We start from the raw sequence: 25,362 nt of genomic DNA, 5'->3' as shown, positions 1-25,362 counted from the left end.
AAAACTAAACTGAAAACAAACAAACATACAAAACATAAATTTATAAATCCAATTTATACAAAAACCAAGCAAAGCAAAGAATGAAAAAAAAAGATTGAAAAAAGTTGAATTACCATTTACATATATTTTTGCAAGCGAAATTAGAATGTCAAACATAAACAAAAAAAAAGAAATATAGGATTAAAAATACAACTAAAGACGTAAAATTGTAACATTTTTGCTTATATGCATATTAATTTTTTTTTTGTCATAATTGTTATATAATTTATGGGATACTCCAAAAAAAAAAAAAGGTTTATTCTTATTTTAAAACTAATTTACGAATTAAACCAGCTCTAATTGTTAAGTCCAATCCGAAGAGTGTGTTTTAAAGCTATTTGGAAAACGAAATCGAAAACTGAATTTATTTCATATTTAACCATGTAACTTTTATTTTCTGTAAACTTACTGCCTAATAGTCTTGAAACGCACTGTTCCTATGTCCATTTTTTTGTATAACCAACACATGATTTTGCTTTATGTCTTTTGATAAATTTTTGTAATATTCTTTTAACATTTTGTTGTCCCCAATTTATGTATGTTTTAATTTTTAAGTAGTTTCTAAGGCTGTGTAACTAACTAAAATTAAGTACTAACACTTTTTGCGTATGGTCAGGTGTGGAGAGGGATCATTTGCATTAGCCCCGATTGATTGGTTAATTGAGTTTGCCGGACAATTTTTGTTTATTTCGCCACATTTACCTTCATTTTAAGGCCTCTGGCGCGAGGCTCCTCCGATAAACAGAAATTGGCAAGTGCACTTACTAAACGTATAATGAGAAATAGATAGCGTGTAATCGGGGAAGAAATCGGAATAATAAAGCAGCTCTAAGTACGTTTAGCCAGCAGACAAACTAATATTAAATGTTTTGTAACCAAGTTTTCTACGGCCAGACATGATGAGTTGAAAGCAAAAAGCGCTGGCCCAAAAACAACAAAAAAAATAAAGAAACGAGAATAACAAGACACTAGATGTTTAACAATGCGAAATGATTAACAAAACAAAACACAAACAAACTGAAGCGAAATAATTAGTCCACATTTAGTCTAAAGAAACCATGCTAAAGTAAATCTACAATCTAAAACGAATTCAGTTGTACTAAGTAAATATATAACAAGCGGATAATATTGTACCATGGAAAGCTAAAACATAAACATAAACAAACGAAATGAAATGAAACATTATCTAGCAATAAAAAAAATAAATTGAGTGATTTCATTGCCACAAGCAAAGCGGTTCAGTTCGGTTTGGTGGATTAAACTGGGATTACACAGTGGGTGAGAGGCGCTAGTTTATGACAGAGTGGGTCAAGAGGAGGCTCCAAACCAAACCGGTTGGCCCCAAAAATAGCTGCCGATGCTCTGGATGATGATCGTGGCTCCGGAAAGGGAAAGGGAAACCATTTGGCGGCTGGTCAGTCAGTCGATGAATGGCATCTGCCTTGGACCAAAGTGAGTCTTGTTTTGATTTCCTATTGTTGACTATTTGAAAGATCTTGGCTTTAGTGCGACAAACGCTTCAAGAGCGAAGACGAACGCACCACGTGTGACTCATTACAAATGCCAATCACAAGCCAAATTCGAAAACTCGTTTCAGCCTGGCTGAGAGTGTGTGCACTTGAAAGAAAACTTACAGGATGCAATGGTAAATATAATATTTCTATATATATTTTTGGTTCATTTATAATTTGTCTTTAACACTATTGCATATACAATTTCCTTGAAGAAATACGTTCCGTGTATAGTTATATGATTTTATAGATAAATCTGATTAATGACTTGCTTGGTTTCAATGTGTAAAAACTTTTGTAGGAAACTAAAGATTAAATTATATTTTGGCAGTGAACATAATTGATTAATAGCGTTAAGATGATTTAAAGATTGACGGTTTTTTTTATTTTCCGTGAAAAAGTTTGTTATAGCAAATTATTTCCAGAGATTTAACTTATTTGCCTTATTAAAATTTAAACAACAATTTTCTTGTAGGGAATTTTTTTTTATGAAAAAATCTTGCATGTTAAAATAGTTACTTAAGTTAACTTTATTACATTTTTTGGAATCCTTAAAGTGCGAAAATTAAAGAGAAAATACATAGTTTATAAAGTTTGTGAAAAGTTATACATAAAGTTTTCTATTTTTCAGCTTAGGAACAAAATATATATATTGTTTTCGTAAGTTTATGAAAACTATAAATAAAGATTTTATATTTTTCATTTAAACAAAATAATGGTAATATAAAAATCACCTAGTTTTAGGTGCTATTTACACATACACACACATATTAAAACAAATATATGTATCAATAGTAATAATTATTTTGAGATTCTTTTTAAAGTTAACATAATTTATATTCTTAATATAAAATGAACAATTTTTTGCAGTGACTTTAATTACCAATTTCTTTCTCTGTTGGGGGAGACTCTTTTTAGCTGTTTGCGAACGGAGCCATCGAACAGTCGTTGATCAGCTGGCGGCGATGAGCGACGCCGCGAAATGCATTCGCTGTGCCCGCGGCTCGTTTTGTAAGAGCTCCACTGCCACTCCAATCCCCGTTCTCCGCCGAGTGCCCACAAAATAATATCCCATCCGGAGAAGCGCCAAACGAAATGCCAGCTGGTGCTGGTTATTCGCTGTCTGGAATACACTCGGAATGTATCGCAATATACTCTGCCTGGCACTTGGCCTGATCATCGGCATCCGGCTGACGGACTTCTTCGAGTACTTCCAACTGACCGAAACGCAATTCGGCAGCACGGCCATCACCGAGATCGATGATGAGGCCACGCCCCAACTGCCGACGGAGGAGCAGCTGGCCCAGTGGCTCCACAACGAGACTCGGGTGCTCTGCATGGTGCTGACCATGCCGAAGAATCACCAAACCAGGGTGAGAAAAGTGAAGCGCACGTGGGGCAAGCGCTGCAACAAGCTGATCTTCATCAGCAGTCAGCAGGATCAGGAGCTGGGCGCCATCGATGTGGGTGTTCCCGAGGACCGAAACAATCTGTATCCCAAGATGAGGAAGGCCCTGGAGTATGTGTACAAAAACTACGTCGAGGAGTACGACTGGTTCTTAAAGGCAGACGATGACACGTAAGTACACTGATAGTAAAAATAGAAAAGATAACATTGTTTTATAATAATATGCAAACTCAGTATGTAACAATATATTCAATATATATATTAAACATATTTATGCTATATATTATATTAATATAAAATTACATGATTTTATATTAAAACATAAAATATCTTATAAATTATACCTAGAAAAGAATGTGACCTATTTGGATATAATGTTAAAATTTTAAGAAATTAATAAGGCTTAAATTAAATATTCAGATTTAAATGACCTACTAAAAAATTACTATTTTAAATAACTGAATGTTTTTTTTTACCAATGTAGTATTTTGGTATTTATACAATATATATTTAAAATTTTACTTATTAAATATTACTTGATTACAGCTTTGTGATAATGGAAAACCTGCGGCTCCTGCTTTACCCCTACGATCCAGAGGCAGCGCTCTACTTTGGCCACCGATTCCGCACTACTTTTCCGCAGGGATATATGTCCGGAGGAGCTGGCTACGTGATCAGTCGTGATGCACTGCGTCGACTCAATCTCTTTGCCTTCAACAATACCCGCTTCTGTCCGCTTAACAACATGTCAGAGGACAGACAGATAGGCTTCTGCCTGCAGAATGTGGGCGTGGTGGCTGGCGATTCCCGAGATGAGGAAGGTCGGGACCGATTTCTGCCCATGTCTCTCAAAAATATGCTGCCCAGCTTCCCCACCGACAATTGGTTACACAAACTAACCTTTTATGAACCAGTAAGTACAAGAAAATAACTAATTTTATCAATACTAAATTATTTAAATGTTATTAGGTTAACGAAACTGGCTCTAGCTCGGGAATAAGCTTTCACTACGTCAAGAACCACGAGTTCGAAATGTATGAGTTTCTGCTGTATCGACTGAGGGTATTCGGAACTCCTTTATCGCAGAGAACGCTGCCACCCAGATTGGATGACAAACAACTGCAGAACCAGATGAATTACTGGTCACAGGAGAATAGCACCAATCCATACGCTTGGTTAGGGCAGGAATAATATTATATAGTTTATGCGTAGGGGATATTTATGACTCATACTAGACATAACCATAGTCAAATAGAAATAGTGTTCGAATTTTAGAAACTACTGACTTTTTAAGTGTAGATTGTAAATAAAGTATCGAATTAATTAATACCTAACGTTTTTGTTAATGTTTTGTTGCTTACTTATTCATTTGAAAATATGTTTTTTTAGTTCCTTAGGGATTAATATTCTTTTCTTTTTGTATATGTTTGAAATATCTAGATCTCATTCTTATTTTTGTTTTTTCAAGTCTTAAACATTTTTTAGAATTTATGTATGTTTTCGACACAATATTATAGTAACTTTGATGAATAATGAACTGCTCTAAGAAAAGTCCTCGTAAGACTGAATAAATAAAAATGCCGAATGAAATTTAAGACACTATGACCTCTCTAATTGAAAATAAAAATGAATTTGCTGCGCCAGTTAGTCACAGCGTGGGATCTCTCTCCAGCTGCAAAATGCTATCAACACAGTATATAATGATTCTGGTAATGGTGCGGAACACCTTGTTTTTAGTATTAGGCATAATTATAGGCGTGCGACTCACGGATTTTGTAGGCTACCTGAAGCTGTGGAGGAATAACGACTTAGGGGCGAGTGAAAAGGCGGCGCTGCTGCAGTATCCGGTGGCCACGGAGGAGCACCTGGCCATCTGGCTGAGGCGGGAGGTGCGAATCCTGTGTCTGGTGCTCACCATGCCATCTTCGCACAGCACGAAGGCAGCTCGTGTCAATCGCACGTGGGGAGCACGCTGCAACAAACTCATCTTCATGAGCACCAAAACGGATCCCCATCTGAATATTCTCAAGATTAACATATCCGAATCTCGGAATAATCTGTATGCCAAAGTACGCACTGGGATGGGGTATGTCCACAAGCATCACTTGAATGAGTACGACTGGTTTCTGAAGGCCGATGATGACACGTAAGTGATATAAATCGCATTTAAGTATGATATTTATATAATAAGGTAGGATATTTATATAATATATTATGATATTTATGTTATATACTATGATGTTAAGGTATGATATTAATATAATTTACTATGATGCTATTTTGTATTTAAGTGTGATGTTTAAATAATATATTATGCTGTAATTTGGTGTTTAAGTATAATATTTAAATAAAATACTATTATGTAATTTGATACTTGAGTATGATATTTAAATAATAATGCTAGATGTAATTTGGTATTTAAGTAATATATATAAATAACATAGTGATATGATTTAATTTGCTATTGAAGTACGATACTTAAATAATATACCATGATGTAATTGGGTATCTTAGTATGATATAATAATAATTCACCTTTTCAGTTATGTTGTAATGGAGAACTTGCGTCTGTTCCTCTACCCCTATGATCCCGAATCGTCTGTTTACTTTGGCTGTCGCTTCAAATCGTCTTATTCCCAGGGCTACATGTCCGGTGGCGGAGGATATGTGCTAAGTAGGGACGCCCTGCGTCGTCTGAACTTATTCGCCCTGAACAGCACCACCACCTGCAAACTGAACGGCGATTCCGAGGACGTTCAGATTGGACATTGCCTGCAGGACGTGGGTGTAGTGGCTGGAGATACGCGGGACTTTCAAGGACATCACCGCTTCCTGCCCGTCAGTCTGTGGACTTTAATTCCCTTCATCCCATATGGCTCCTGGATGGATAGCTACTTCTTCCATCAGCCAAATGTACGTATCTATGATTTTAAATATTTACCAGCTTTGTAATTTATCAATTGTTATTTTTAGAGAAGCGATTGCTGCTCTGCATCGGCTATAACCTTTCATTATGTCAAAGACATCGAGTTTGAGTTTTTCGAATTCTTTTTGTACTACCTGAGGGTCTTCGGACTGCATAGGACACAAAGGGCACTTCCTTCGCGTTTGGGCTTCAGGCAGATGAACGAGCGTCTGCAATATTGGGCCCACCAAGTCGCCGACCACAAAGGATAACTTAAGATGTCAAAGATGATCCTGCCAATCAACACGTTACCAAGCATCAAGATTTTAACCATTAGCACAATTAAATGAATATTATTTTTGAATCGTATTGTTTTTAATTGAAAATATGTACTTGTCTATTTTTAATCGCTCGTCAAAAATATCAGTTATTTTAGAATTCATTAATTATTATTAATAACCTCGTCATTATGTGTTAAATATATTTAAATAATAACCTTAGCGAGAACTATTTCCGATAAAGATAATTAATAACTTTAAACAATTTATAAGGTAATTTTCCAAGCAGAAGTACAAACAATTTTCAGAAGAGCTTTAAAAATTGATAATAACATAATTTATTTATATGTGTATGATGCGTTATGTTAAAAGAATTGATTGTTAAATTATTTCTTGTATTTCAGCCCCACGCCTGCTGCTCCAGTTCCCTGATCAGCTTTCACCCGGCCAGGGAGTATCCCTTTGACCTCTGGGAGTTCTTCCTGCATCGCCTCAGTGTTTTTGGCCACCCAATGGGGGCAGTGGAGCTGCCGCCGCGTCTGAACTTCCGGGAGATGCATGCCCAGCTGCGATATTGGTCCCAGGTCGTGTCCGATAACCATGGCTGACTTAATGTAATTGCTCCACCTTGATAAATAAACCAGAAGCTGGCAGACGATGGCAGACGATGAAGATGAAGATGAAGATTTATTCGAGCAATAAGGCAGACAATGGTTCGTCTTCCTCGTCGTGGGCTGTCCTCTGGAGCTGTTTTGGCCATTTGTCAAGACGTTTGCTCCAGAAAGAGAAGCAGCAACAGAAACTGAAACAGAAACCCAAGCCCCTGCGCTTTAAAGCACAATTTATCAAAAAGGACGCGTGCCTCAGCCAGCGACCTTCTTTTCCTGGCGGATTAGTGCAGAGAATTGAGGGAATCGAGAACCGGAAAATCGAGTGAAACGTGCCAAGCACGTGAAAAATACCTGGGGATCATTGCATTGTTATTTATGAGCAATGAAATGAGCTCGAAGGGGGAGGTAACCGGACTGAACTGACGGCACGCGAGCTCACAGAGTCCTGAATTCGTTGGATAAGGATAAACTCGTTTTTGGCAAAGGCAGCTGCTACTTCGATATGCCTGTTTGTGTGTAGCTATCTAAGCCAGGGTTGGCCCTTTTGGAACGTGCCCAACCCAGTTTCGGTATCTGAATGTTGAACCCCAGTTGCGCCTGCGCTGTTTGCTTTCTTTCCCCTAATAGTTTGCGTTTTTTTTTTGTGTGTGTGTGTGGAGGGAGCTTTCGTCACATTGAGCTCCCTATTCCAATACCTTTTTCTATATCCTATCCCTTTGTGTGTGCAAAGTATGCTAATGCAGCGACACACGTGTCCTGGTTATCGGGCCGTAAACAGGCTCCCGACAGATTTCTGCCTTGTAACTGCTATCAGTGATTGCGATAAGGGCTCGGCGGTGCCAGCTGCTGACTTTTCCAGCCAAACAGGAACAGGATGCAGTGGGGCGGGGAAAGTCAGCGGACCTTTTTATAAAATTTGCATTTGATTTTATATTTGTTCGACTATTTAACTTTGTAAATATAAATGTGTGGTGGTTTGCCTTAGTTGCAAGCTGTCAGTCAACCTCTTTTGCTAAGGAACATTTATACAGTTACCCTTTCTCTTAAAAATATTTTCCATTTGTTCACTTTAAAATTTAGTATTTCGTAAAATATTGTATCCTCTTATTTCTAAGTGATTATTTACTATTCAAGTTGTATCACAAAGTTATTTCTGCCAATTTCCCTTTAATATATAAATATATTGAAGCTGTTTTGGTCTAGAAATCCTTAAAATCTTGAAATGAATAAAACTCAGGATAAACTATTTGTTTTTAAGATTGACAGTGTTTGTTTTTTATACAACTTGTTGTGTTCTTTGAAGTAAGTTTAAATATTTTTAATTCATTTATTTATTTTAGTCCCATTTCACAATCTGAAATAAATACAAAGGGACTTTAAAAAACCTTTCATTTTAGAAGAATTTTTAACACATTTTTAAACAATAGAAACTATTTTATTCCCATCTCAAATCTTAATAAATATAATGGTAAAACGTATTTATTTAATACACTTTTAAGTAACATGTAATATATTTATTTATTCTTATATGTCAATGGAGTCATCAAAAACCAATCTAGCTATAAAAATTGTTGTTAACACGCCTCTTTTTACAACAAAAACATGTTTGTTCCTTTATTTATTTCTTAACCCTTTACTGTTATCCCAAAAATCCCTTTCGGCGATCTTCGTTGACACCTTGATTCATTTCCGTGCGTTAACCCCATGAGCAATGCATTATAAGCTGTGGTTTCGCCTGGCTTCTCCGGGGAACTCCTTGGAAACCGGCTCAGACACACCTTTTTGGCTCAATAAAACAGCAATGACTCCGTTACCTTCATTAACCCCTTGAGGTGAGCCCATTACCAACCCAAATGGTCCATCAACACCTATATTTTTTTCTTCTTTTGTAAGCAACCATCGTTCTTCCCCTCTAATTAGTTGAATTCCTCAGCTTCGACTTCACTCAACTATGCCACGCCCTCAAGAAAACCCACACACTTATGGGGAGAAGCTGAGAAAGTGAGAAACTGAGCAGGCGAGCAAACACAGACAGAGAAGCGGAGACAAAAAAAAGGGGACTTCCCTCGGCGACCGAATGTCTGAGACGGAGCAGTTTACACATTTCAACAATGTCTTATAATCAATTTAATGGCTTCCCCTTGAGGAAGGGGATGGCAGACCGAGAAAAAGGTAAACAAAGGACGAAGGACGAAGAACGAGGGTAAGAAGTCCTGGCAGGAGGCGTTTCAATTTGTAGCCTAAAGTGAAACCTACAATTGGCACTTACCCGGCAAAAGGAATTGCCCCTTTATGGGCTCGTTCTGGTTTGTCCTCCTCTCAATTAGGTGACGAGGGAATGAATGAATGAGTGAATGAGTAACTGAATGAAAGGACCCTAAAAGGACAAAACCTCAAGGAAGGCGCCTCCGATAAGAACGATGATCCCGACGGTTGCCCGGATTCCTTGAATGGAAATAAATGCCGGCACACACAGGGGTAAAGTGTGGATGTGAAGGAGGTCTACGGGGGTAATAATAACTTCAGTGGTGACTCAACAATGTCTTGAACGTGTTGCTTTGCTTCTTCCGGCTAAGGAATGCTTCTTATAAGAAAAAAAAACCCATCGAGCAACCCCTAAAAAATGACTTCTCGCCCTTCGGTTTTTGACGCGTGCCAAGAAGAAGGGGAGGGGTAGTTATGAAGAAAATGAATAACCCCAAGACATACCTGTAGCTAAAAAGGACCTCAACTCTGACTCATTGGCATGTCATAAGGCGGAAGTGCCTGTTCTTGCATTTTACTCACACATATAGTATACAAAAATATTATAATTTATAGAAAAGAAAACTTAAAAAGGACACGTGCAGGACTTGCATGCAAAAGAGGAAGTGGCAGCGAAGCGTTAAATTGAAGCCTGCCAAATCAATTAAAAACGAAATATTTTCTTCGTTTGTTTTTTAACACACACTTACCATGGCAACACTGGTTTTTCCGACTTTCCGCTGCCAGCATCATGATTTCCATCTGCAGCTGCCGCTAATCGAACGTACTATACAACATATATAGAACAAAAACCCGAAAAAGTTTGTACAAATACCTTTACACATGATTTATCAAGCACTGCAAGGGGGTACGTTTTATAGTAGATACACATATATATTTTTTTTTGCAGCTGCCAACCCAACTCCCCTTACAATTCCGATAACCAAACATGCGATCGCCCCTGGCCAACAAAAATACTTATGCTCGGGCGAACTAAAACCAACCCCCTAACCAAAATCACCCTAAATCTCCCTATCCTCCCAGTTTTTGTTTCTATATTCCTTTTTTTTTTTGGGGGTGGCTTTGCCCTGCATCTCTCTGAATTCTTCAGTTCTACAGACTCTCTCGAAAGTTTTATAATTTCGAAATTATACAGCAAATCTGTCAGTTTCCTGCTCAATTGGAATTTCGTCCTTTGTTTTCGGGCACAGAATAGAAGGCGTGTCCTGGCCAATCCTAATTACCATCGCGTCTGCGTGTGCATGTAACATTCCTATAGGACTCCCCTCGAGTGGAACTAATGTCGGCTGAACCGGATACGCGATCGGGCAGTGAAGGTTACTAACTAACTAATTATCCACTCACATCTGTCGATTTACATGCCCACTGTGTCCAATTTTCTCCCAGAATCCAAAGGAGTGCACTTGACCAAAGGGAGTCCTTCAAATGTTGTGATGGAGATATCAAATGGAAATTATAATCTCGCTTTCATCTATTCAATTCATTTATTCAAATGAGATTACAAAAAAATGGAAATTACATGGAAATTAGTCTTGACTTTAACAATATTTCTTTAATATTTTTTTAATAAGTGTAAATCTTGCTATTCCGATTCATTTAAGCATAAGACCTCTTAAGCTTTTTATTTTACTGATGAAGGTGACATCTCTTGAACTTTTTATTAAGAAAATTGTAAAGTCTGGACATTTTCCTATCTCGACTGTCACTTTCCCGAATTTCACCGAATTTTTCTAGCTGAGTCCAACGCAATTTATTGACTGTGAAACTGTGTTTGCCTTGAATAGTTAGAATAACTTGTTTGATTGTTTTGCCTACGTTATCTCAAGTACGTGGTCGAGAATCACTGTCGTATTTAAATCTTTGCTTTAATCAAATAAAAGCTGTTTTTTACATGCAAAGTATATTGTTCTATTTAGATTGCTTTTTTGTGACTTCCGGATGAATGAATTAAATTTATTTTTTTCGTTTATCTTATTTGTCTTTGCTTAAGTATTTGCGGAATTATAAAAATGCATATAAGATAAGTTTAATTTATTTTTAGAAATTTGTCATAACAGATTGATTTGTTTTCTCATGATATTAAATATTGCAATATAAACTTTCAAAAAAAGAACCTTACAAAATAATTAGCTAAATGTTTAGAGGTATAACAAATCTTTGTTTTTTTGTTTTGCTAACCATTTTCCCTTTTATCATCCGTTTTCCAGAACCCTTTCACTGAATTTTCGGATTAAATTGTAGACGTGCCGGAATAAGTGACTAGCAAATCCAACTCTCTACCGTTTAAGAAATGACTAAGTGTCGTAAATAGACTCCCTTTATCTTGGCACTTGCCGGTACACAGATCTCTCACCAGATATTGTAAAGCAAACTGTCTCCGATAAGAGTGTCCACTGTGGAAGCTAAGCCACAAACAAAACGGTCAGATAACAGTCTTCTCATTTGGCTATAAAAGCGGCGAGTGGATTGGCAAAGCTAACTAGTTCTAGAAGTGAACACACAGATCAGGATGCGGTTTATTGGTTGTACCACTTTCCTGGCCTTTAGTTGCCTGGTGGCCTTTACGACTGCCACACCAGCTCTTTTGGCTCCGATCAGGCCTTTTAGCCAGAATGGATCCTTAGCTCTGCAGAACAACTTCGCCTTGGAGCTGAAAGGAGTGATTCGCATGGTGCCAATCAGCCAAATCGAGAAACTGGTGCAGACCTATCTGCTGAACGATCCCGAATTCCAGAGCCTGATTCGGGCTATCAACTCGGTGCCCGCTTTTCGATTCTACCGACAGTTTGCCAATCAACCCGAAGTGCGACAGTTGCAGCAATGGATCGTCCAGCAATTGGTCTTGTCCGGTGGTTCCCCCAAGATTTTCGAGTACCTGGAACTGGAGATCAAGATCTTCAATAAGTATCCCTACTGGTCGCAGATTGTCAATGGCATTCGCGGATTCCAGTCTGAGTTGGTGCAGATTTATCCCGTGGAATTGATTCGATCTCTTTTGGAACCGAGTGCCACTCAAAAAAGTGCTCAACTCGCGGAACTTTGGCGTCGTCTGGTGGCCTTGCGTCCAGTTTACGAAAGGGTTTTGGCCACTCAAGCCGGCAAGGTCATCACCACCGAACTGCAGCGATTGGGCGTGGATGTGGGTGGCCTGGATGCCCTTATTCGCTATCAATTCGGCTGGAGCAACGTCACTTTGAGTAATAACTTTCCCAACTACGATTACTACTACTAATAAGTTATTACGGAAATGGATACGATAGTTTATGGACCCACTGACTTTTCAAGTCTTTAGACCTTTGCCACAAAAAAATCAGAGGACATCTTGAACTCCTGAAAAGTGTAATTTTAATATCATATTTAATCAAATCTGTCAATTCTGGTCTTATGTGTATGTATGTAAAACTATTTAACAACCTTATATCAATATATGTGTCGACGAACATTCTTTAACTATTTTATTATCTAGGTTTATATTTATTCATAAAATTTATTTAATATCTAGTTTCTACACCTAGATAAAAACGAACATTATAATATCCCATTGATATAAAATTATTTCTCGCTTATGCTGGAACTGAATTCAATTAATCACTTTGGGACAGAAACTTTTATACCCCAATCATGCTGTCATAAGCAACTATAAATCAATCAAGGAGAGCATTTCCACTTGAATGGGAAATTCAAGAACTGGGAAATGCCACCAAATCAGAGTCCCAACAGGGCTTTAAGACAGGGTTTCTCGAAATCTCGTTCTCCCCCCGGGCAATAACAATAAATATCCGTATTGTGGCTGCTCAAAGGTCGAGCTCAAATACGACACCCTCGCAGTTCAAGGTACGCGGCGTAGCCATGTAGCCATGTATCCATGGCAATGCCATGATTAAGTAACAGATGAGCCATGTGTCCTGCAATGTGTCCTGTGGATGGGCCTCTGTTTTAATGCCAGTGCCAGAGTCGGTATCCTGCGCCTGTTCGTCGTGGGTCGCACATGCGATTTAATTGAAACAAACCAAACAGGAAGCGGCCGGGAAAGGGTCCTGCGAATGCGAATGGGGTGCTTTTGTAATGAAGTTCCCATTTCGCACTGCTCCGTGCACAGTTACTCATTAAAAGTGGAACCCCGGCATCGGCATCGGCATTGGGATTGGGCCAGGGATTGGGTTCGGGTTCGGCACTGGAACTGCGATTGCCATTGCCATTGCGATGGGAGTGCAGCGGAAACTAGTTAATGTGAGGCCATTGTCAAAAGCAGAAGCGCAAGTCGTGCAATTTTCACACAGCAGCAAGGGGGCACCGCGAGAAAATATTGGCAAAATTTTATTTAATGTAAAAAAATTTCAGTTTATAACTACAGCATTAATAACTGTCATTTAAACTCTTAGATTGAACTTATTCTGGTAATTGCCGTCTGTAAATAATAATGATTTAATGTAATAAAGGAGCATACAAAGTATAATATTTTTAAAAATAGTTCATTACACAGTTACGTGTGTAAGTCTAACCTATTCAATAAAATATAATAATTTTAAATCATTTTAGACAATTAATTAAAAAAATTTAAAATATTTAAGACGAGCCTTAAGGGTTCACCTGCTATACCTAAACAAAATTGTACCCATACTATATTGTATTTTTAAAATTTACATACAATCATTAGATTTTCGATTATTTCTCTAAAACAACAAAGTCCCAAACAAAATAACGTATATTTAATAATTGTCAAAAGATATTTGCCAGTCAAGATTAAAAACCAAAAACCATTAAAAAAGTGAACAATTGTTTTTTATATTTTTTTATTGTGCAGCATCTGCTTAAAAGGGGAATCCTGCACAGGATCTTGGCAGGCTTAGGCATGAAACGCGAAGGGAGAATTCCGGGCCCACCTCCTTTTTTAGTCCTTCGTCCTTTTGCGGTAAACGCGTCCAATTGGAATTTTATATGCATAGTCTGATAAGTGAGCTAAGGGGTAAAAATGAAATATTTTATATTTCGCTGCCGCTATAAACCCTCCCTAGACATTCATGCACTGTGACTGACATGCGGATATGCGAGCGGAGAAGCTCGCCCCCCCTCCCCCCTTTATTCACCATTCTCGGTGCATTTAGCCACCCCTAAGGGCGCAGCGCTTTAAAAAAAACCCTATTCGAAATCAGCAACAGCCCAAGACCCGAGCGGTATCAAAATCGCGCCGCGCTTGAACTTTGCTTTATAGCGTTTACAGTAAAACATGTATCAATAAACTTATTTGGATTTACAAATATAAGTAAAGGAGAACTTAATATTTAGTTGTGAAGATGTGATATTAAAATGATAAAAAAAAAATATTAAAATCTAGCTCACATGTCTAAAATATATTTTTCTTACAGATAATTTTCCAATATTAATTTCACAAATTTATTTCCTCTTTAAATGCTATGAAAAAAGATACCTCTAAACCTCAACTTATATATCTATAATTTTTAAGTGAAAAGCGTATATATTTATTATAAATCTATAAGTTATTTTAAACTGTAAGTAAGAAATTCGTAAGACTATAAATTTTATAAAAAATATTTTTCTATATCATAAAAACATTTGAAAATTCTTTACTATACAAATTTTTGTTTGTTAGCAACATGTTCTGTTTTGTATTTTAGGGGTGTAACAAATTTAAGAATTTTTATTAAAACCATTGTAGTTTCGTAACTCCTTTCCCCATAGCCAGTCCTCACTGTATGCCCCTGCCACCCTGTTCATAGTGGTGCTGCTATGTGGCTCGTGTGTTGTGTTTTGGTGTTTGAAAATGCACCTGGCTAAATTTTCGGCTTCGATTGCTGTGCCTAGTACTTTGACTTCTTTCGAGGGATACTTGGTACTTGGGCACTGGGATTCGGAATCGGAATCGGTATTGGTATCGGTCTTGGTCTCGGTTTTGGATTTGTATTGTGGACTGTGGACTGTGGTGGTTGCATTGTGATTTCCATGGTGCACATGCCGCCGTACATATGTGCACCGGACCGATTCGCAGTTTACAATCCTTGGCAGAGGACATTAGCAGCAACGGCAAATGAACGTTGGTCGACGGTCGCGTGCCCGGAGCACTTCGACACCCGACTGAATTGTGAATTGTGATTGTTTTTTTTTTCCCCTATAAATATTCTTACTTCTCTGTCTCTATCACACTCGCTCTGTGGGTTTCTGTGTCCTGCGGCGCAAATTTATTGTGTGTATTTATATTTATGCATGCTGCACAACTGGAGGAATACGACCATAATTATGCCAGGTTTTCCTGGGTTTAGTCACTCGACCTTTTTCGGGGAGTTTTGTTTACTGCGAGTGGGATTTGCGAGCAAATTCCTTAAGCCCAATAAATAGTCCTGTCTTAAGCTAGCCACACATGCTGCAATTGGCCTACAAAAATTTCAATTTAAGATGCAGTTGGTTAAAGTAATTCGGTTATGGACTTATAAGGCAACCCGTCATCACTCATCTGAAATGCAATTAGAAGTGTTGTCACCCCTAAAATTTATAGCTGCATTTGCAAATTGCATATGATTAAGGGAGCTAAAAAATTGTAATTGTAAATATTTAAATTTGTGCTGAAGGACTATTATTATAATTATGGGATTTTACCTTTCTTTTTTTAATTTGAATTTTTTAGGGGTTGTTTGCTTAATTTTTTTAGTGGATAAGTATGTAAATTACCTATAGCCCCTAAACCTCACATTGCTTTATTGGCAGATCGATCATTTAGAGGCTTTATTTTTAAGACAGATGCTTTATTTTCTTAAATTTCAAAATAAAGAAACCTAACTTCTTTGATAGAATACTTAAGGTATTTAATATTTAAGTTGCAACTTAATACAAAAATAAAACAACAATTTTGAACTTCGATTCCATTAGTTTCAGCCACCAGCTACTTTCGAGTATTTTTGTACACTTCAATATGGATAAGCTTTCCCTAAACTCAATGGGATATATATTTATTAAGCCACACATGCTGTGATTGGCTTATTGGCAGTGGAATCTCCCGGAGATACAGCAAATTGGGAGCTTTCAATTTTAATACCCAATGGAGTAATGCAAATTGGTAGCAGATTTCTCGCTCCTTCCCCAGACAAATGAAATGCAATTAAAAAACCTTCACGCCCTGGAAACCGAATAAGTTTCCTGCTGAAGCAGAAGCAGAAGCAGAAATTGCATGAAATTATGAAAGCGAAAAATTTAATTACAGCTCAGTGGCAGGCCGTGAAGAGTGGATAAATCCTTTCCTTTCCATTCCACCGGATTGACAGTACAGGACTCAGTCTGAACCCCCAAAAAGGCAGCTTGGGCAACGGCAACGGCAACGGCAACATGTGCTACAAGTGGAGTGGATCCTTGAGGAGCTGCCCAAGCAAAAGTGCACGCGGCTTGTGCTGGCTCAAAAGCCTTTTGAGACACACACACACAAACACACACAGCCAGATGAAAACGAAAACGAGAATGGAAATGGAAATGGAACTGCAAGTGAAAATGAAAATGCATTATGCCGCATAAACGATGCATTTTCGAACATTAATTATTGCCAAGGAGCCGCCAGAGGGATACAAGGATGGCCATGCCAGCCAGGACATCGCCGCTGCTGCTCTTGAAATTACCATAAAAAGATGCACTTAAGGGTTAGCACTGGAACAAACAACAAACAACAAACAAAATGCGTACCTCTCTGTGGGGGACATGTGGCTGATTTGTCGGGGGACGATATAAATCTGCACGGTTGGTTTTTCGTGGGTGTTTGTCGAGTGCAAATTTGTGCCAAGAACGCCTTGGAGCGCAGAAATCAGAGCAGTCGAATGAGATGACAAACGGTACACGCTAAGAAAAAAAAGGAAATATTTTTAAGGGGTCAAAACCAATTTAATTGGAAAAGGAGAAAATATTGCTTTTTTACTATATTGACAAACAATAAATTTAAGTTTTATTTTTTATCGCATTTCTTTTTGTTTTCTTTAACCTATTCAATACACAATTTCTCAACTTCTTTATAATTGCATTTTATAACTTATTAAATTTGGTGTCAAGTATTGATACAGTTTTAAAAAAGTTTAATATTATCTTATTAAACGCTTTTAGAATTTACCATTATTTTTAATATTCTTGAATTTCTTAGTGAAAATAGACCAACTATAAACTACGAAAGTTAAGAAAACAATTTGTTTTTTGGTGAAAAAAAAACCATGTATACTATCATATTTTCGACTCTTTCAACATATCAAATTAAAGCGTATTTGCCGGAAAATGCTTTGAGATTATAGATTAAATCAATTTAAGAGACGGAAGTCTTCATTGTTCCTAAGTGCAGAGATCATATTCATAAGAAATAATAAAAGTGCACTTTGAACTGATGGATAATGATAACCGTGGAGAAACCTCTAACCAACACGCACTAATCCGCTTGAATAGGCTTGTCGTCCCAGATTAATCAAACTTCATTCTGTTGATGGCTTGATTTCTCGTGTCCTTTTTCTCTCACTTTATCGAATCGCAAATAAGGCGGCATTTGTGAGTGACAAGGATAAGTTGGCAACGCATCGCTAGGAGGGGAGGACATTTGCCACCCGGCGGGGTTGGAATTCGCAGCCTCCGTGTATCTGCGATGCTTTTCAAGACCTCTGGATGGCAGGATGGCAGGACGGCAGGACGAAAGGACAATGCTCGCGTGGCTGGCGCACTTCTGAGACTTTTGTTGCCTTCTCCGATTCATTCGATGCCAAGTTTGTGCTTGGATTTGGCCTCGGATGCGTGCGCTATTTTAATTCTAAGCTGCATGGCAAACAACATCGATTCCCCTGCCGAATGGAACGGCCACCCTGCTGCGAGTGGATCGCTTTGGGAATACACTCTGCACTCTCAACTGTGCACTGAGAAAAATATTACAAAAATATATAAAACTTGCAAGATATTTAAGTACATCTTATAAGTAAACACGATGCAAATATAAAAACCAAATTAAACATAAAATGAATCTAACAAAATATTTATATTACTATCTATGTTGAGACATTGTATTATTTGCGGTTAATCTTATAAACTATTAGTCTAATGTTAGATTTTAAAATGACCAATTTAATCAGAACACTATTAATGTCTATTAATTTACAATCTTGATCACTTAGATACTTATATGTTGTGATTTAAAATGCAGCAAATTTCAATGATTTTTTCTTTCAGTGTTTACTTTGTCAGCCCGTTTTGGGGTGGCATTCGTTGCCATGCACGTGCCTACCGTAATACAAGAACAACAACAATGGCGGCGTGTTCAACATAATATGCCATATTTCCAGGAGCGAAGTCCTGCGACGAAAGGCCTCGACGGGAATCGAAAGTGCATTCCCTTTCATGGCAACCACTGCCGACTCAGTCGGCGACGCATTTCGATTACATTAATGCAAAGCACACACACCGACACAGATGTGTGTGCCCAGGATATTTCCACACAGACGCAAACGCAGACGCCGACACTGATACAAGGATATATGGCTACAAGGATTGTGCCCTGTGTTTCGGTGGTGAAGTTCGAAGTTCGAACCCAAGTTGTGTCTGTTAGTCTGCTAGTCTGTCGGTCTGTTACCTACCCCACCAAAAGCAAACTTGACAAGCTTAGCCGCCGTCTGAGGCCGCAAAGAGCTGATAAATGCAGTGCCAGCTAAACTACACTGAAATAAATTTAATAAAAACTAACTAACGAAAAAGCTTTATTAAATAAAAATATATTTTAAGTTTTAAGGATTAAAATCTTTGAGGTCTATTTAATTTTCTTTGCAAGGCTTGGATAAAAAGTCTCATTTCAAAAATAAACATGAAAACCATGATTTTATCTTCCGAAAGAAAAAAAATTAAAATCTAGTACTAGAAAAATAGCTTAAAATGCCAATGTTTAATTAATTATCTATCAAAAATAATAGATTCAAAACTTAAGTAAGAAAAATATATAATTATAATTAATATAGTTTAAATAAATGTTGTATCTCCCATTGACTTGACTAGCGCTTTAAATATAAGTGTAATCTTGCTGCGCTGGAATATTATTTAAAATAAAATAAACAAATATAAAAACATCAAATATAAAACATATTTATGGTAGCTCAAAGTAACTTATAACTTGGGAGAAGATTTTAAGAGCTTTTAGGTAAAAATAGGTTTATATTAAGAACCTGTTTAAAAATAAATTTATTAAGCACGGAATAAACATGAAACCATATCGAAAAAATATTTAATTTAATATATATAATATATACATACAACACTTAATACTGGAAAAAAGAAAAAATTTATATGTTATGTTTAAAATTCAAAATAAATCCTAATTATTCTAATGAATTCAGCTAAAATGCTGAGCAGTTTTGATTTGTTATGTTTGCAGCATGATCTTTTTTCTAGGGTCGTAGAATTCTTACTTGTTACATTGTTTACCTTCCCTAACCATCTTGCATCCAATTGCCAACAGCTGTTTTGGGCCAAATGGCAACAAAGACACAATTCTCCTTCGAGCGGTAGGATACCCGCTGTCCCATTGAGGAGCCCTCACCGCCGACCCTATGGTTACACGCTCAATTAACGACTTCATGGATGTCAGCTGTTTTGGCAAAAATTGAAGAAAAGAGCAGGACAATGTGCAGCTCCGATTTCCGCAGAATATATATGTTCATATTTGCCTGCGATTTTGGTGCGTGGCAATTCGTGGCCCAAAACAACAGCTGTCGCACACTGATTTCTCCGAGTGCATTGTCCTTGCTGTGTATGTGTATGTGTACGAGTGTGTATGCGTAGTGGGACTTTCACTAACAGCTCCCCGTGCTATAAACGTATATGCGTGTGTGTGTGTGTGTGCTTGTGGAAAAAAGGGTGACTAATGTGTGTGTGATTGCTAACAAAAGATTCCGGCTTTTGCGGCTCTGCCGGCGTTCAAAAACGTTCGCTGCCGACGTCGAAAAAGGACAACGACTTGGCCCGAAAAAGGGGGTTGAAATGAGCGACGCCGGCACAAACAATGATTTCGTTTGGTTTGGTTTCGCTTTCCTTTGGCCCGTGTGGCACACATAAATAGCCGACGACGCAGCCAGTGAACGTCATTCGCAGCACAAACGTCGAGCCGACTGGTGGTCTTCTATTAAAGTCCAGTCCGCAAGGATCAGCGTTATCAGTTTGTTGTTAAGTTTGCTTAGTTCCCGTTCTACGTTTTCTACGTTCTCCGTTCTACGTTTTCTACGTTCTACGTTCTCCGTTCTACGTTCTACGTTTTTTGTTTGCCCACGTTCAAGTTTTAAGTTAACCAAATCGATGCCATGGCCCAGACACAGACGCAGACGCAGACACAAGCCGAGAAGCTCAACCACCCGCACAGCATTGGCATCCAGCTGCAGCACAAGGGCATGCCCCATGGGCTGGGTCTGCTGACCACGGTGGCCTCGCTGCCGCCCAAGTACCGCAGTCGCTATCTGAACCTGAAAACCAGGTGCGAAATACCCCTGGATTTGACGGTGAAGCTGCCCTCGCCGCTGCCCCAAAGCGATGTGCCCATGGCGGCCACATTCGCCGAGGTGTATAGCGAAAATGTGATGGAAATTGCACAGGAAGGGGATGTCAAAGAGGAGAAGTTGCCACTAAAACCCCCAACGCCACCGCAAAGTCCATCGGGAAAGCGCAAATTGAGCTGTGACGATGATTGCCGGCGACAGCCCGCCAAAATGGCCAAACTGGAGGAGAAGGAGGAGGAGCCACAGCCAGCAATAGAGGCCACGCCAGCCAAACCTGTTAAAGTAAAGGAAACGGCACCCAAAACCAGCAAGGCAAGCACTTCCTCGGCGAAACCCTCCCGCAATAAGGCCACTCGCAAACTGAAGTTCGATGAGGAGACCAGTTCACCAGTTTCGGGCACCATAATACGACCCCTCGAGGACATCACCGATGGCTCCATGCAGTACAGCAATGGCGACATCGACCCCAAGTACAACATAGTGGAGATCACAGATGAAACCAAAGCCGAGCTGGCGGCCATCAAGAATGTGATTGGGGACTATGTCTGCCGCTTGTGCAAGATCAAGTTCGAGGATGCCTTCGGCCTGGCCCGCCATCGGTGTGCCTGCATAGTCCTGCTGGAGTACCGATGTCCCGAGTGCGGCAAACAGTTCAATTGCCCCGCCAATCTGGCCTCCCATCGCCGCTGGCATAAGCCCCGAAAGGAGGCCGGCAAAAAGGAGAATCGCAATACCACCAACCAACAGCAGCAGGTGGAGAAGAAGTCGGCCACAGAGGATCTGGCATTTGACTGCCAGGAGTGTGGCAAGAAGTTCAAGAGGGCTGCCTACCTGCGAAAGCATCAGCTCACACATCAGAAACGGGAAAAATCAGGGGAGAAAGTAGTGGAAATGTTGCCGCCAGCCAGTACGACCACCATAACAGGCAGTTTCCACTTCAATCAGGCGGGATCCAGCACCTCCTCCTCCTCGGCCAGCAGTTCCCACTCCGATGAGGGTGTCTATGTGGCGGGGGCCACTGCCAGGAGTAGCTACGACTACGACAATGACTACCTCTCGGACTCGAGCTCCTCCGCCTCATCCGCCGGCTATGGTCGTCTGCAGATCGTGGAAAATGGTCTTACGGAGGAGGAAAGCATTGCCGCCGCTGCCCTCACGAACTTAAGGAACTGCGCCTCCGTCATCCAACACACCACCATGGCCCATTGAAATCGAGTGAGATTTTTGTACTATTAAGTTTAGTTATTAGTTATTGACATCACTCAATTAATGTCAATAATGCAGCTGAAACAGACCAAAGAATTAGTTTTATTCAATGGAAATTTGCGTTTCCTCTTCATACACTTAGTTAGCTATAACGTTTAGTTCTTAAACCGATTTAGTTTCGTTCGCAAAATGAGTTCAATTCTAGTCAGACTCTGATTTGTATCCGTACTTCGGTCCGCATTCCATATACACTTTAGTTCTAGTCAGTGAAACCAAAGCATCTGGGCACTAGTCAGCTTCAATACGATCTCTCGAAAAATAAGTGTCATTATTGGCATTTTTCTAGTCAGTTTAGTTTTAGCTAGTTTAGGAACTTTTGGGAGTGCAATGAACTGAACATGTAAAACCAAAGAAATCAACCAAAAATTCATTACTAACCATTTGAACAGGCTATCTGGTACTAACTAGTCATATAATCTTAGCATAAAAATACCAAAGACTCAATATTAACACTCTGTAAACTTTTTCTAATACCAACTGCTTTTTAACATTTTATATACTACTCTGTCACACATATTTCATTCATTTTTCATACATACTCTCATACTTCATCTCTAATAACTCCTTCATCAGTCATTTTTCACCTTTCACCTTTTAAAATACTGTCAACATTCGAATTTCACTCTTCATGACTCATCTTTCCCCGATAATCTTTATTCTATATAAAATTCAAGCTCTGCTTTTCCCCTAACTCATCTTCTCACTTATAAGCAACTTAATATTCAACCCTTTTTTCGCTTTTACCAAAATAACTCGTGTTATTCTAGTCATAAGTTCTTGCATTCCTTCTAGTCATTTTAGGTAAATAATTTCTATAAGTCAGCTTCATTTCCATCTTACTTATTTTGTACAAACATATATCATTCTTCAATTTCGGATACAGCTTTAGTCATATTCAGGTTATATACCGAAACCAAAATTCAGGCAAAATTGTGCAGTAATAGATTTTAAGTTCGAATCAAACCAAATATGCAAAACCAAAAATCCTAGTTTAAACAAAAATCCAAACCCAGTGTTGGTGAACCAAAGTCGAGTGTGAACTCTAGTCATTTTTAGTCACCTAAGTGGGAGAGAAATCAATTAATTCTCTGTTTAATTTAGTTTAGTTTACTATAGTTAGGCATAGAAACGGACATTGGACCAGCGTCTCACTACCAGTCAAAGTATTTAACAGTACAACCTAGCTATAAAAGCCACAGGCTTCAGAACCGGCGGTTGTGTACTTAAAGCAATAAATTAAGAAATCCCTGAATCGGGTTCAATATCACAGCGCTATTGTTCCTTAGCATCTGTAAATGTAAATTGGTTGTAACCGCAGAGTACAACGAAATGGGAAACTTTCGCTCAATCTAGGAATTAATTACCTTATAAGCTATATCATACGGAACCATATCGGTTGAGATTTTGTGATACTAATGCTAAGCCTAAAGTTTACAAGAGCATCGTTGTGCTCATAGTGCAGTAACAATAAGTGAAAAGAAAACAGAAATTTGTACCAAATATTTTTATACGTAATATACACATAAACAGTAAATATTTTTATACAAAAGAAAAAACTTTGGAAAGCCCATAAAAATTGTAAACTACGATACACTTTTAGAAAAACAAACAATTTAGTTTTATAAAAAAACATTTTTATACAAAAATAAATCTTGAAAGTCGAGAAAAATTGTAAATTATAAAATCTCTTGAATAAAAATGAAAAACTAAAAAAAAATTACTTGTTCTTTAAAAATAAACAAATACCCATAAAAATTTTAATCCACTCGTTTATAAAAGGTAAAACTGCTAAAAAATTTTTAAAGTCAAATATTTTTATACAAAAACACACAGATAAAAAGGCTATAAAAATTGTAAACTATCAAAACTCTTGAATAAAAATAAATAATAAAAACTGAAAAAATATATATTTTTGTGGGAGTAAATAAATAAATAAAAATTGTAAAACAGGAAACTCTTAAATAAAAAATAAAAATGGAAAATATTTTTTATTAAGTTAAATATTTTTATACAAACACACATCTTTTAAAAGCCCATAAAAATTGTAAACTATAAAATCTCTTGAATAAAAACGAAAAACTGGAAATGGAAACTTCTTGTTCTTTGGGTTGTCTGGAAAATAAACCCTCCATGATGGGTTTATAATTGTGGCGAGGTGCTCGTATATCATCTACCAGTATGTGGGGGTTGCAAGTCTCTGGTAAACAATAATGATGAGTGCTTCTTGGGTGATTCCTCATAATCATCAAGCCCAAATAACGCTGCAGTTCGGTAATGAAATGCCATTAAGGGCCATTGACATGGTCCATCGATCGGGGACCGACTAAAACAAATACCAAAACACACTTATTATACTACTGGCAAGGCGGAAAAGCGGAAACGGACTTTCGGAATCGGACAGATGCAAGTGGGAAAAGGGAAAAGGGCGAGGAAACTTGATGACGGGGTGGATGTACTGGGTGTGGGGGTGTTTTTGGTTTTTGGTTTTGGGCACAGGCTCAGGCTCCCTGGACCAGAGTGAAACCCTAAACGGGCTAAAACTAATGATGCCCTCAACGGAAACGCGTAAAAAATGTTTAATCAAATACAAATGCATGACAGCACGGAAAAAAGGCGAGTGGTGAACAGGATATGCCAGGATAAACTAGGATACACTAGGATGCGAGGGTGCAGCGGCATAGAAATTTTTGAGGTGCGGGGGTTGCGTGCGCGGTGTGAATCAATTTAAAGCGTCAAAAGAGCCATATAGCATTTAAGGAGATGTCCTGCTGCAGCCCATCCCCTGGCACAAAAAATTGTGTAAAATCATGCCCGCAAAACTACCCTTCGTTGTTTTTAAGGGAGTGATGCAGCAGCCTCAAACATCTGTGTTCAAAACATCAAAATACAGCAAACAATACAGAACTAAACTAATAAAATGATCTCGAAAAGCGATACGGCTTGCAGTTTGCACCTTGGCACGGGGCATTCCTGTACAGTGGGACCCGCATAGGGTGGCAAGGAGGAGTAGGACCAACAAGTTCCCGTTTCTGCGGGTCCAAGGCAGCTGCCTTCGGGATCGGAACTGCCTTTCGAGAGCCTCTAGGTTATTATCCTGCTGCTCTGCTAATTTGCACCTTGAGAGGCTGCTCGCCTTATGCAGGTCCTTTGTCCTTGCCAAAGTGGCCATGTGTTCTAATGCTACTCCTCCAAAGAGTTGACAGATTGATGAGCCTGATTGGCAGATTTTGAGGACTCGACACTGAAGTGCCGACCACTCGAGTAACCCATTTGATTACCATCATCGTTGCCCGCCCAAAGGGGTTATTCAAAATCCAAAATGCAAATTAATTATGTAGTTTGAAGATCATGTAAACGATACGAAAAAGCTCCTATAAATGGAGCACAAACGCAAATCAAATCGTACGGGCTTTTTATTATTAAGCTTTAATATAAATCTGTTCAAGATCTATCCTCTTCTAATATTATTTTATAAATTTGTTTTATAAACATTAAAAATGAAAATCAAATACTTTTCAGTTAAATATACCATACAATTAATTGTTAAAAAAATTTTAAAATTACCTAAATTCTAGTTGAAT

At 38.4% G+C, this 25,362-nt stretch overlaps 4 protein-coding genes across 4 annotated transcripts; all 4 read left to right on the top strand.

Moving 5' to 3' along the window:
• Window positions 1-2,493: 2,493 nt before the first annotated feature.
• LOC108146486 (glycoprotein-N-acetylgalactosamine 3-beta-galactosyltransferase 1) lies at window positions 2,494-4,287 on the top strand. The gene is made up of 3 exons (XM_017272515.2): window positions 2,494-3,129; window positions 3,505-3,871; window positions 3,928-4,287. The coding sequence occupies exons 1-3, from the start codon at window positions 2,690-2,692 to the stop codon at window positions 4,147-4,149; spliced, it is 1,029 nt and encodes a 342-aa protein (XP_017128004.1). The 5' UTR covers window positions 2,494-2,689; the 3' UTR covers window positions 4,150-4,287.
• Window positions 4,288-4,374: 87 nt separating this feature from the next.
• Window positions 4,375-6,719, top strand: LOC108146485 (glycoprotein-N-acetylgalactosamine 3-beta-galactosyltransferase 1). Its single transcript, XM_017272514.2, has 3 exons — window positions 4,375-5,104; window positions 5,502-5,871; window positions 5,932-6,719. The coding sequence occupies exons 1-3, from the start codon at window positions 4,560-4,562 to the stop codon at window positions 6,133-6,135; spliced, it is 1,119 nt and encodes a 372-aa protein (XP_017128003.1). The 5' UTR covers window positions 4,375-4,559; the 3' UTR covers window positions 6,136-6,719.
• A 4,763-nt stretch (window positions 6,720-11,482) lies between these two features.
• On the top strand, window positions 11,483-12,459 carry LOC108146547. The gene has a single exon (XM_017272591.2). It carries the CDS (start codon window positions 11,527-11,529, stop codon window positions 12,247-12,249), a length of 723 nt encoding a protein of 240 aa, XP_017128080.1. The 5' UTR covers window positions 11,483-11,526; the 3' UTR covers window positions 12,250-12,459.
• Window positions 12,460-20,123: 7,664 nt separating this feature from the next.
• Window positions 20,124-23,329, top strand: LOC108146541 (zinc finger protein 93). The gene has a single exon (XM_017272582.1). It carries the CDS (start codon window positions 20,324-20,326, stop codon window positions 21,722-21,724), a length of 1,401 nt encoding a protein of 466 aa, XP_017128071.1. The 5' UTR covers window positions 20,124-20,323; the 3' UTR covers window positions 21,725-23,329.
• Window positions 23,330-25,362: the final 2,033 nt, after the last annotated feature.

This window comes from Drosophila elegans, unplaced genomic scaffold, assembly GCF_018152505.1.
Source record: "Drosophila elegans isolate 14027-0461.03 unplaced genomic scaffold, ASM1815250v1 contig_208, whole genome shotgun sequence".
Lineage (NCBI taxonomy): Eukaryota > Metazoa > Arthropoda > Insecta > Diptera > Drosophilidae > Drosophila > Drosophila elegans.
The sequence above is the reverse complement of the archived record's forward strand: the minus strand, read 5'-3'. Positions and strand labels throughout refer to the sequence as shown.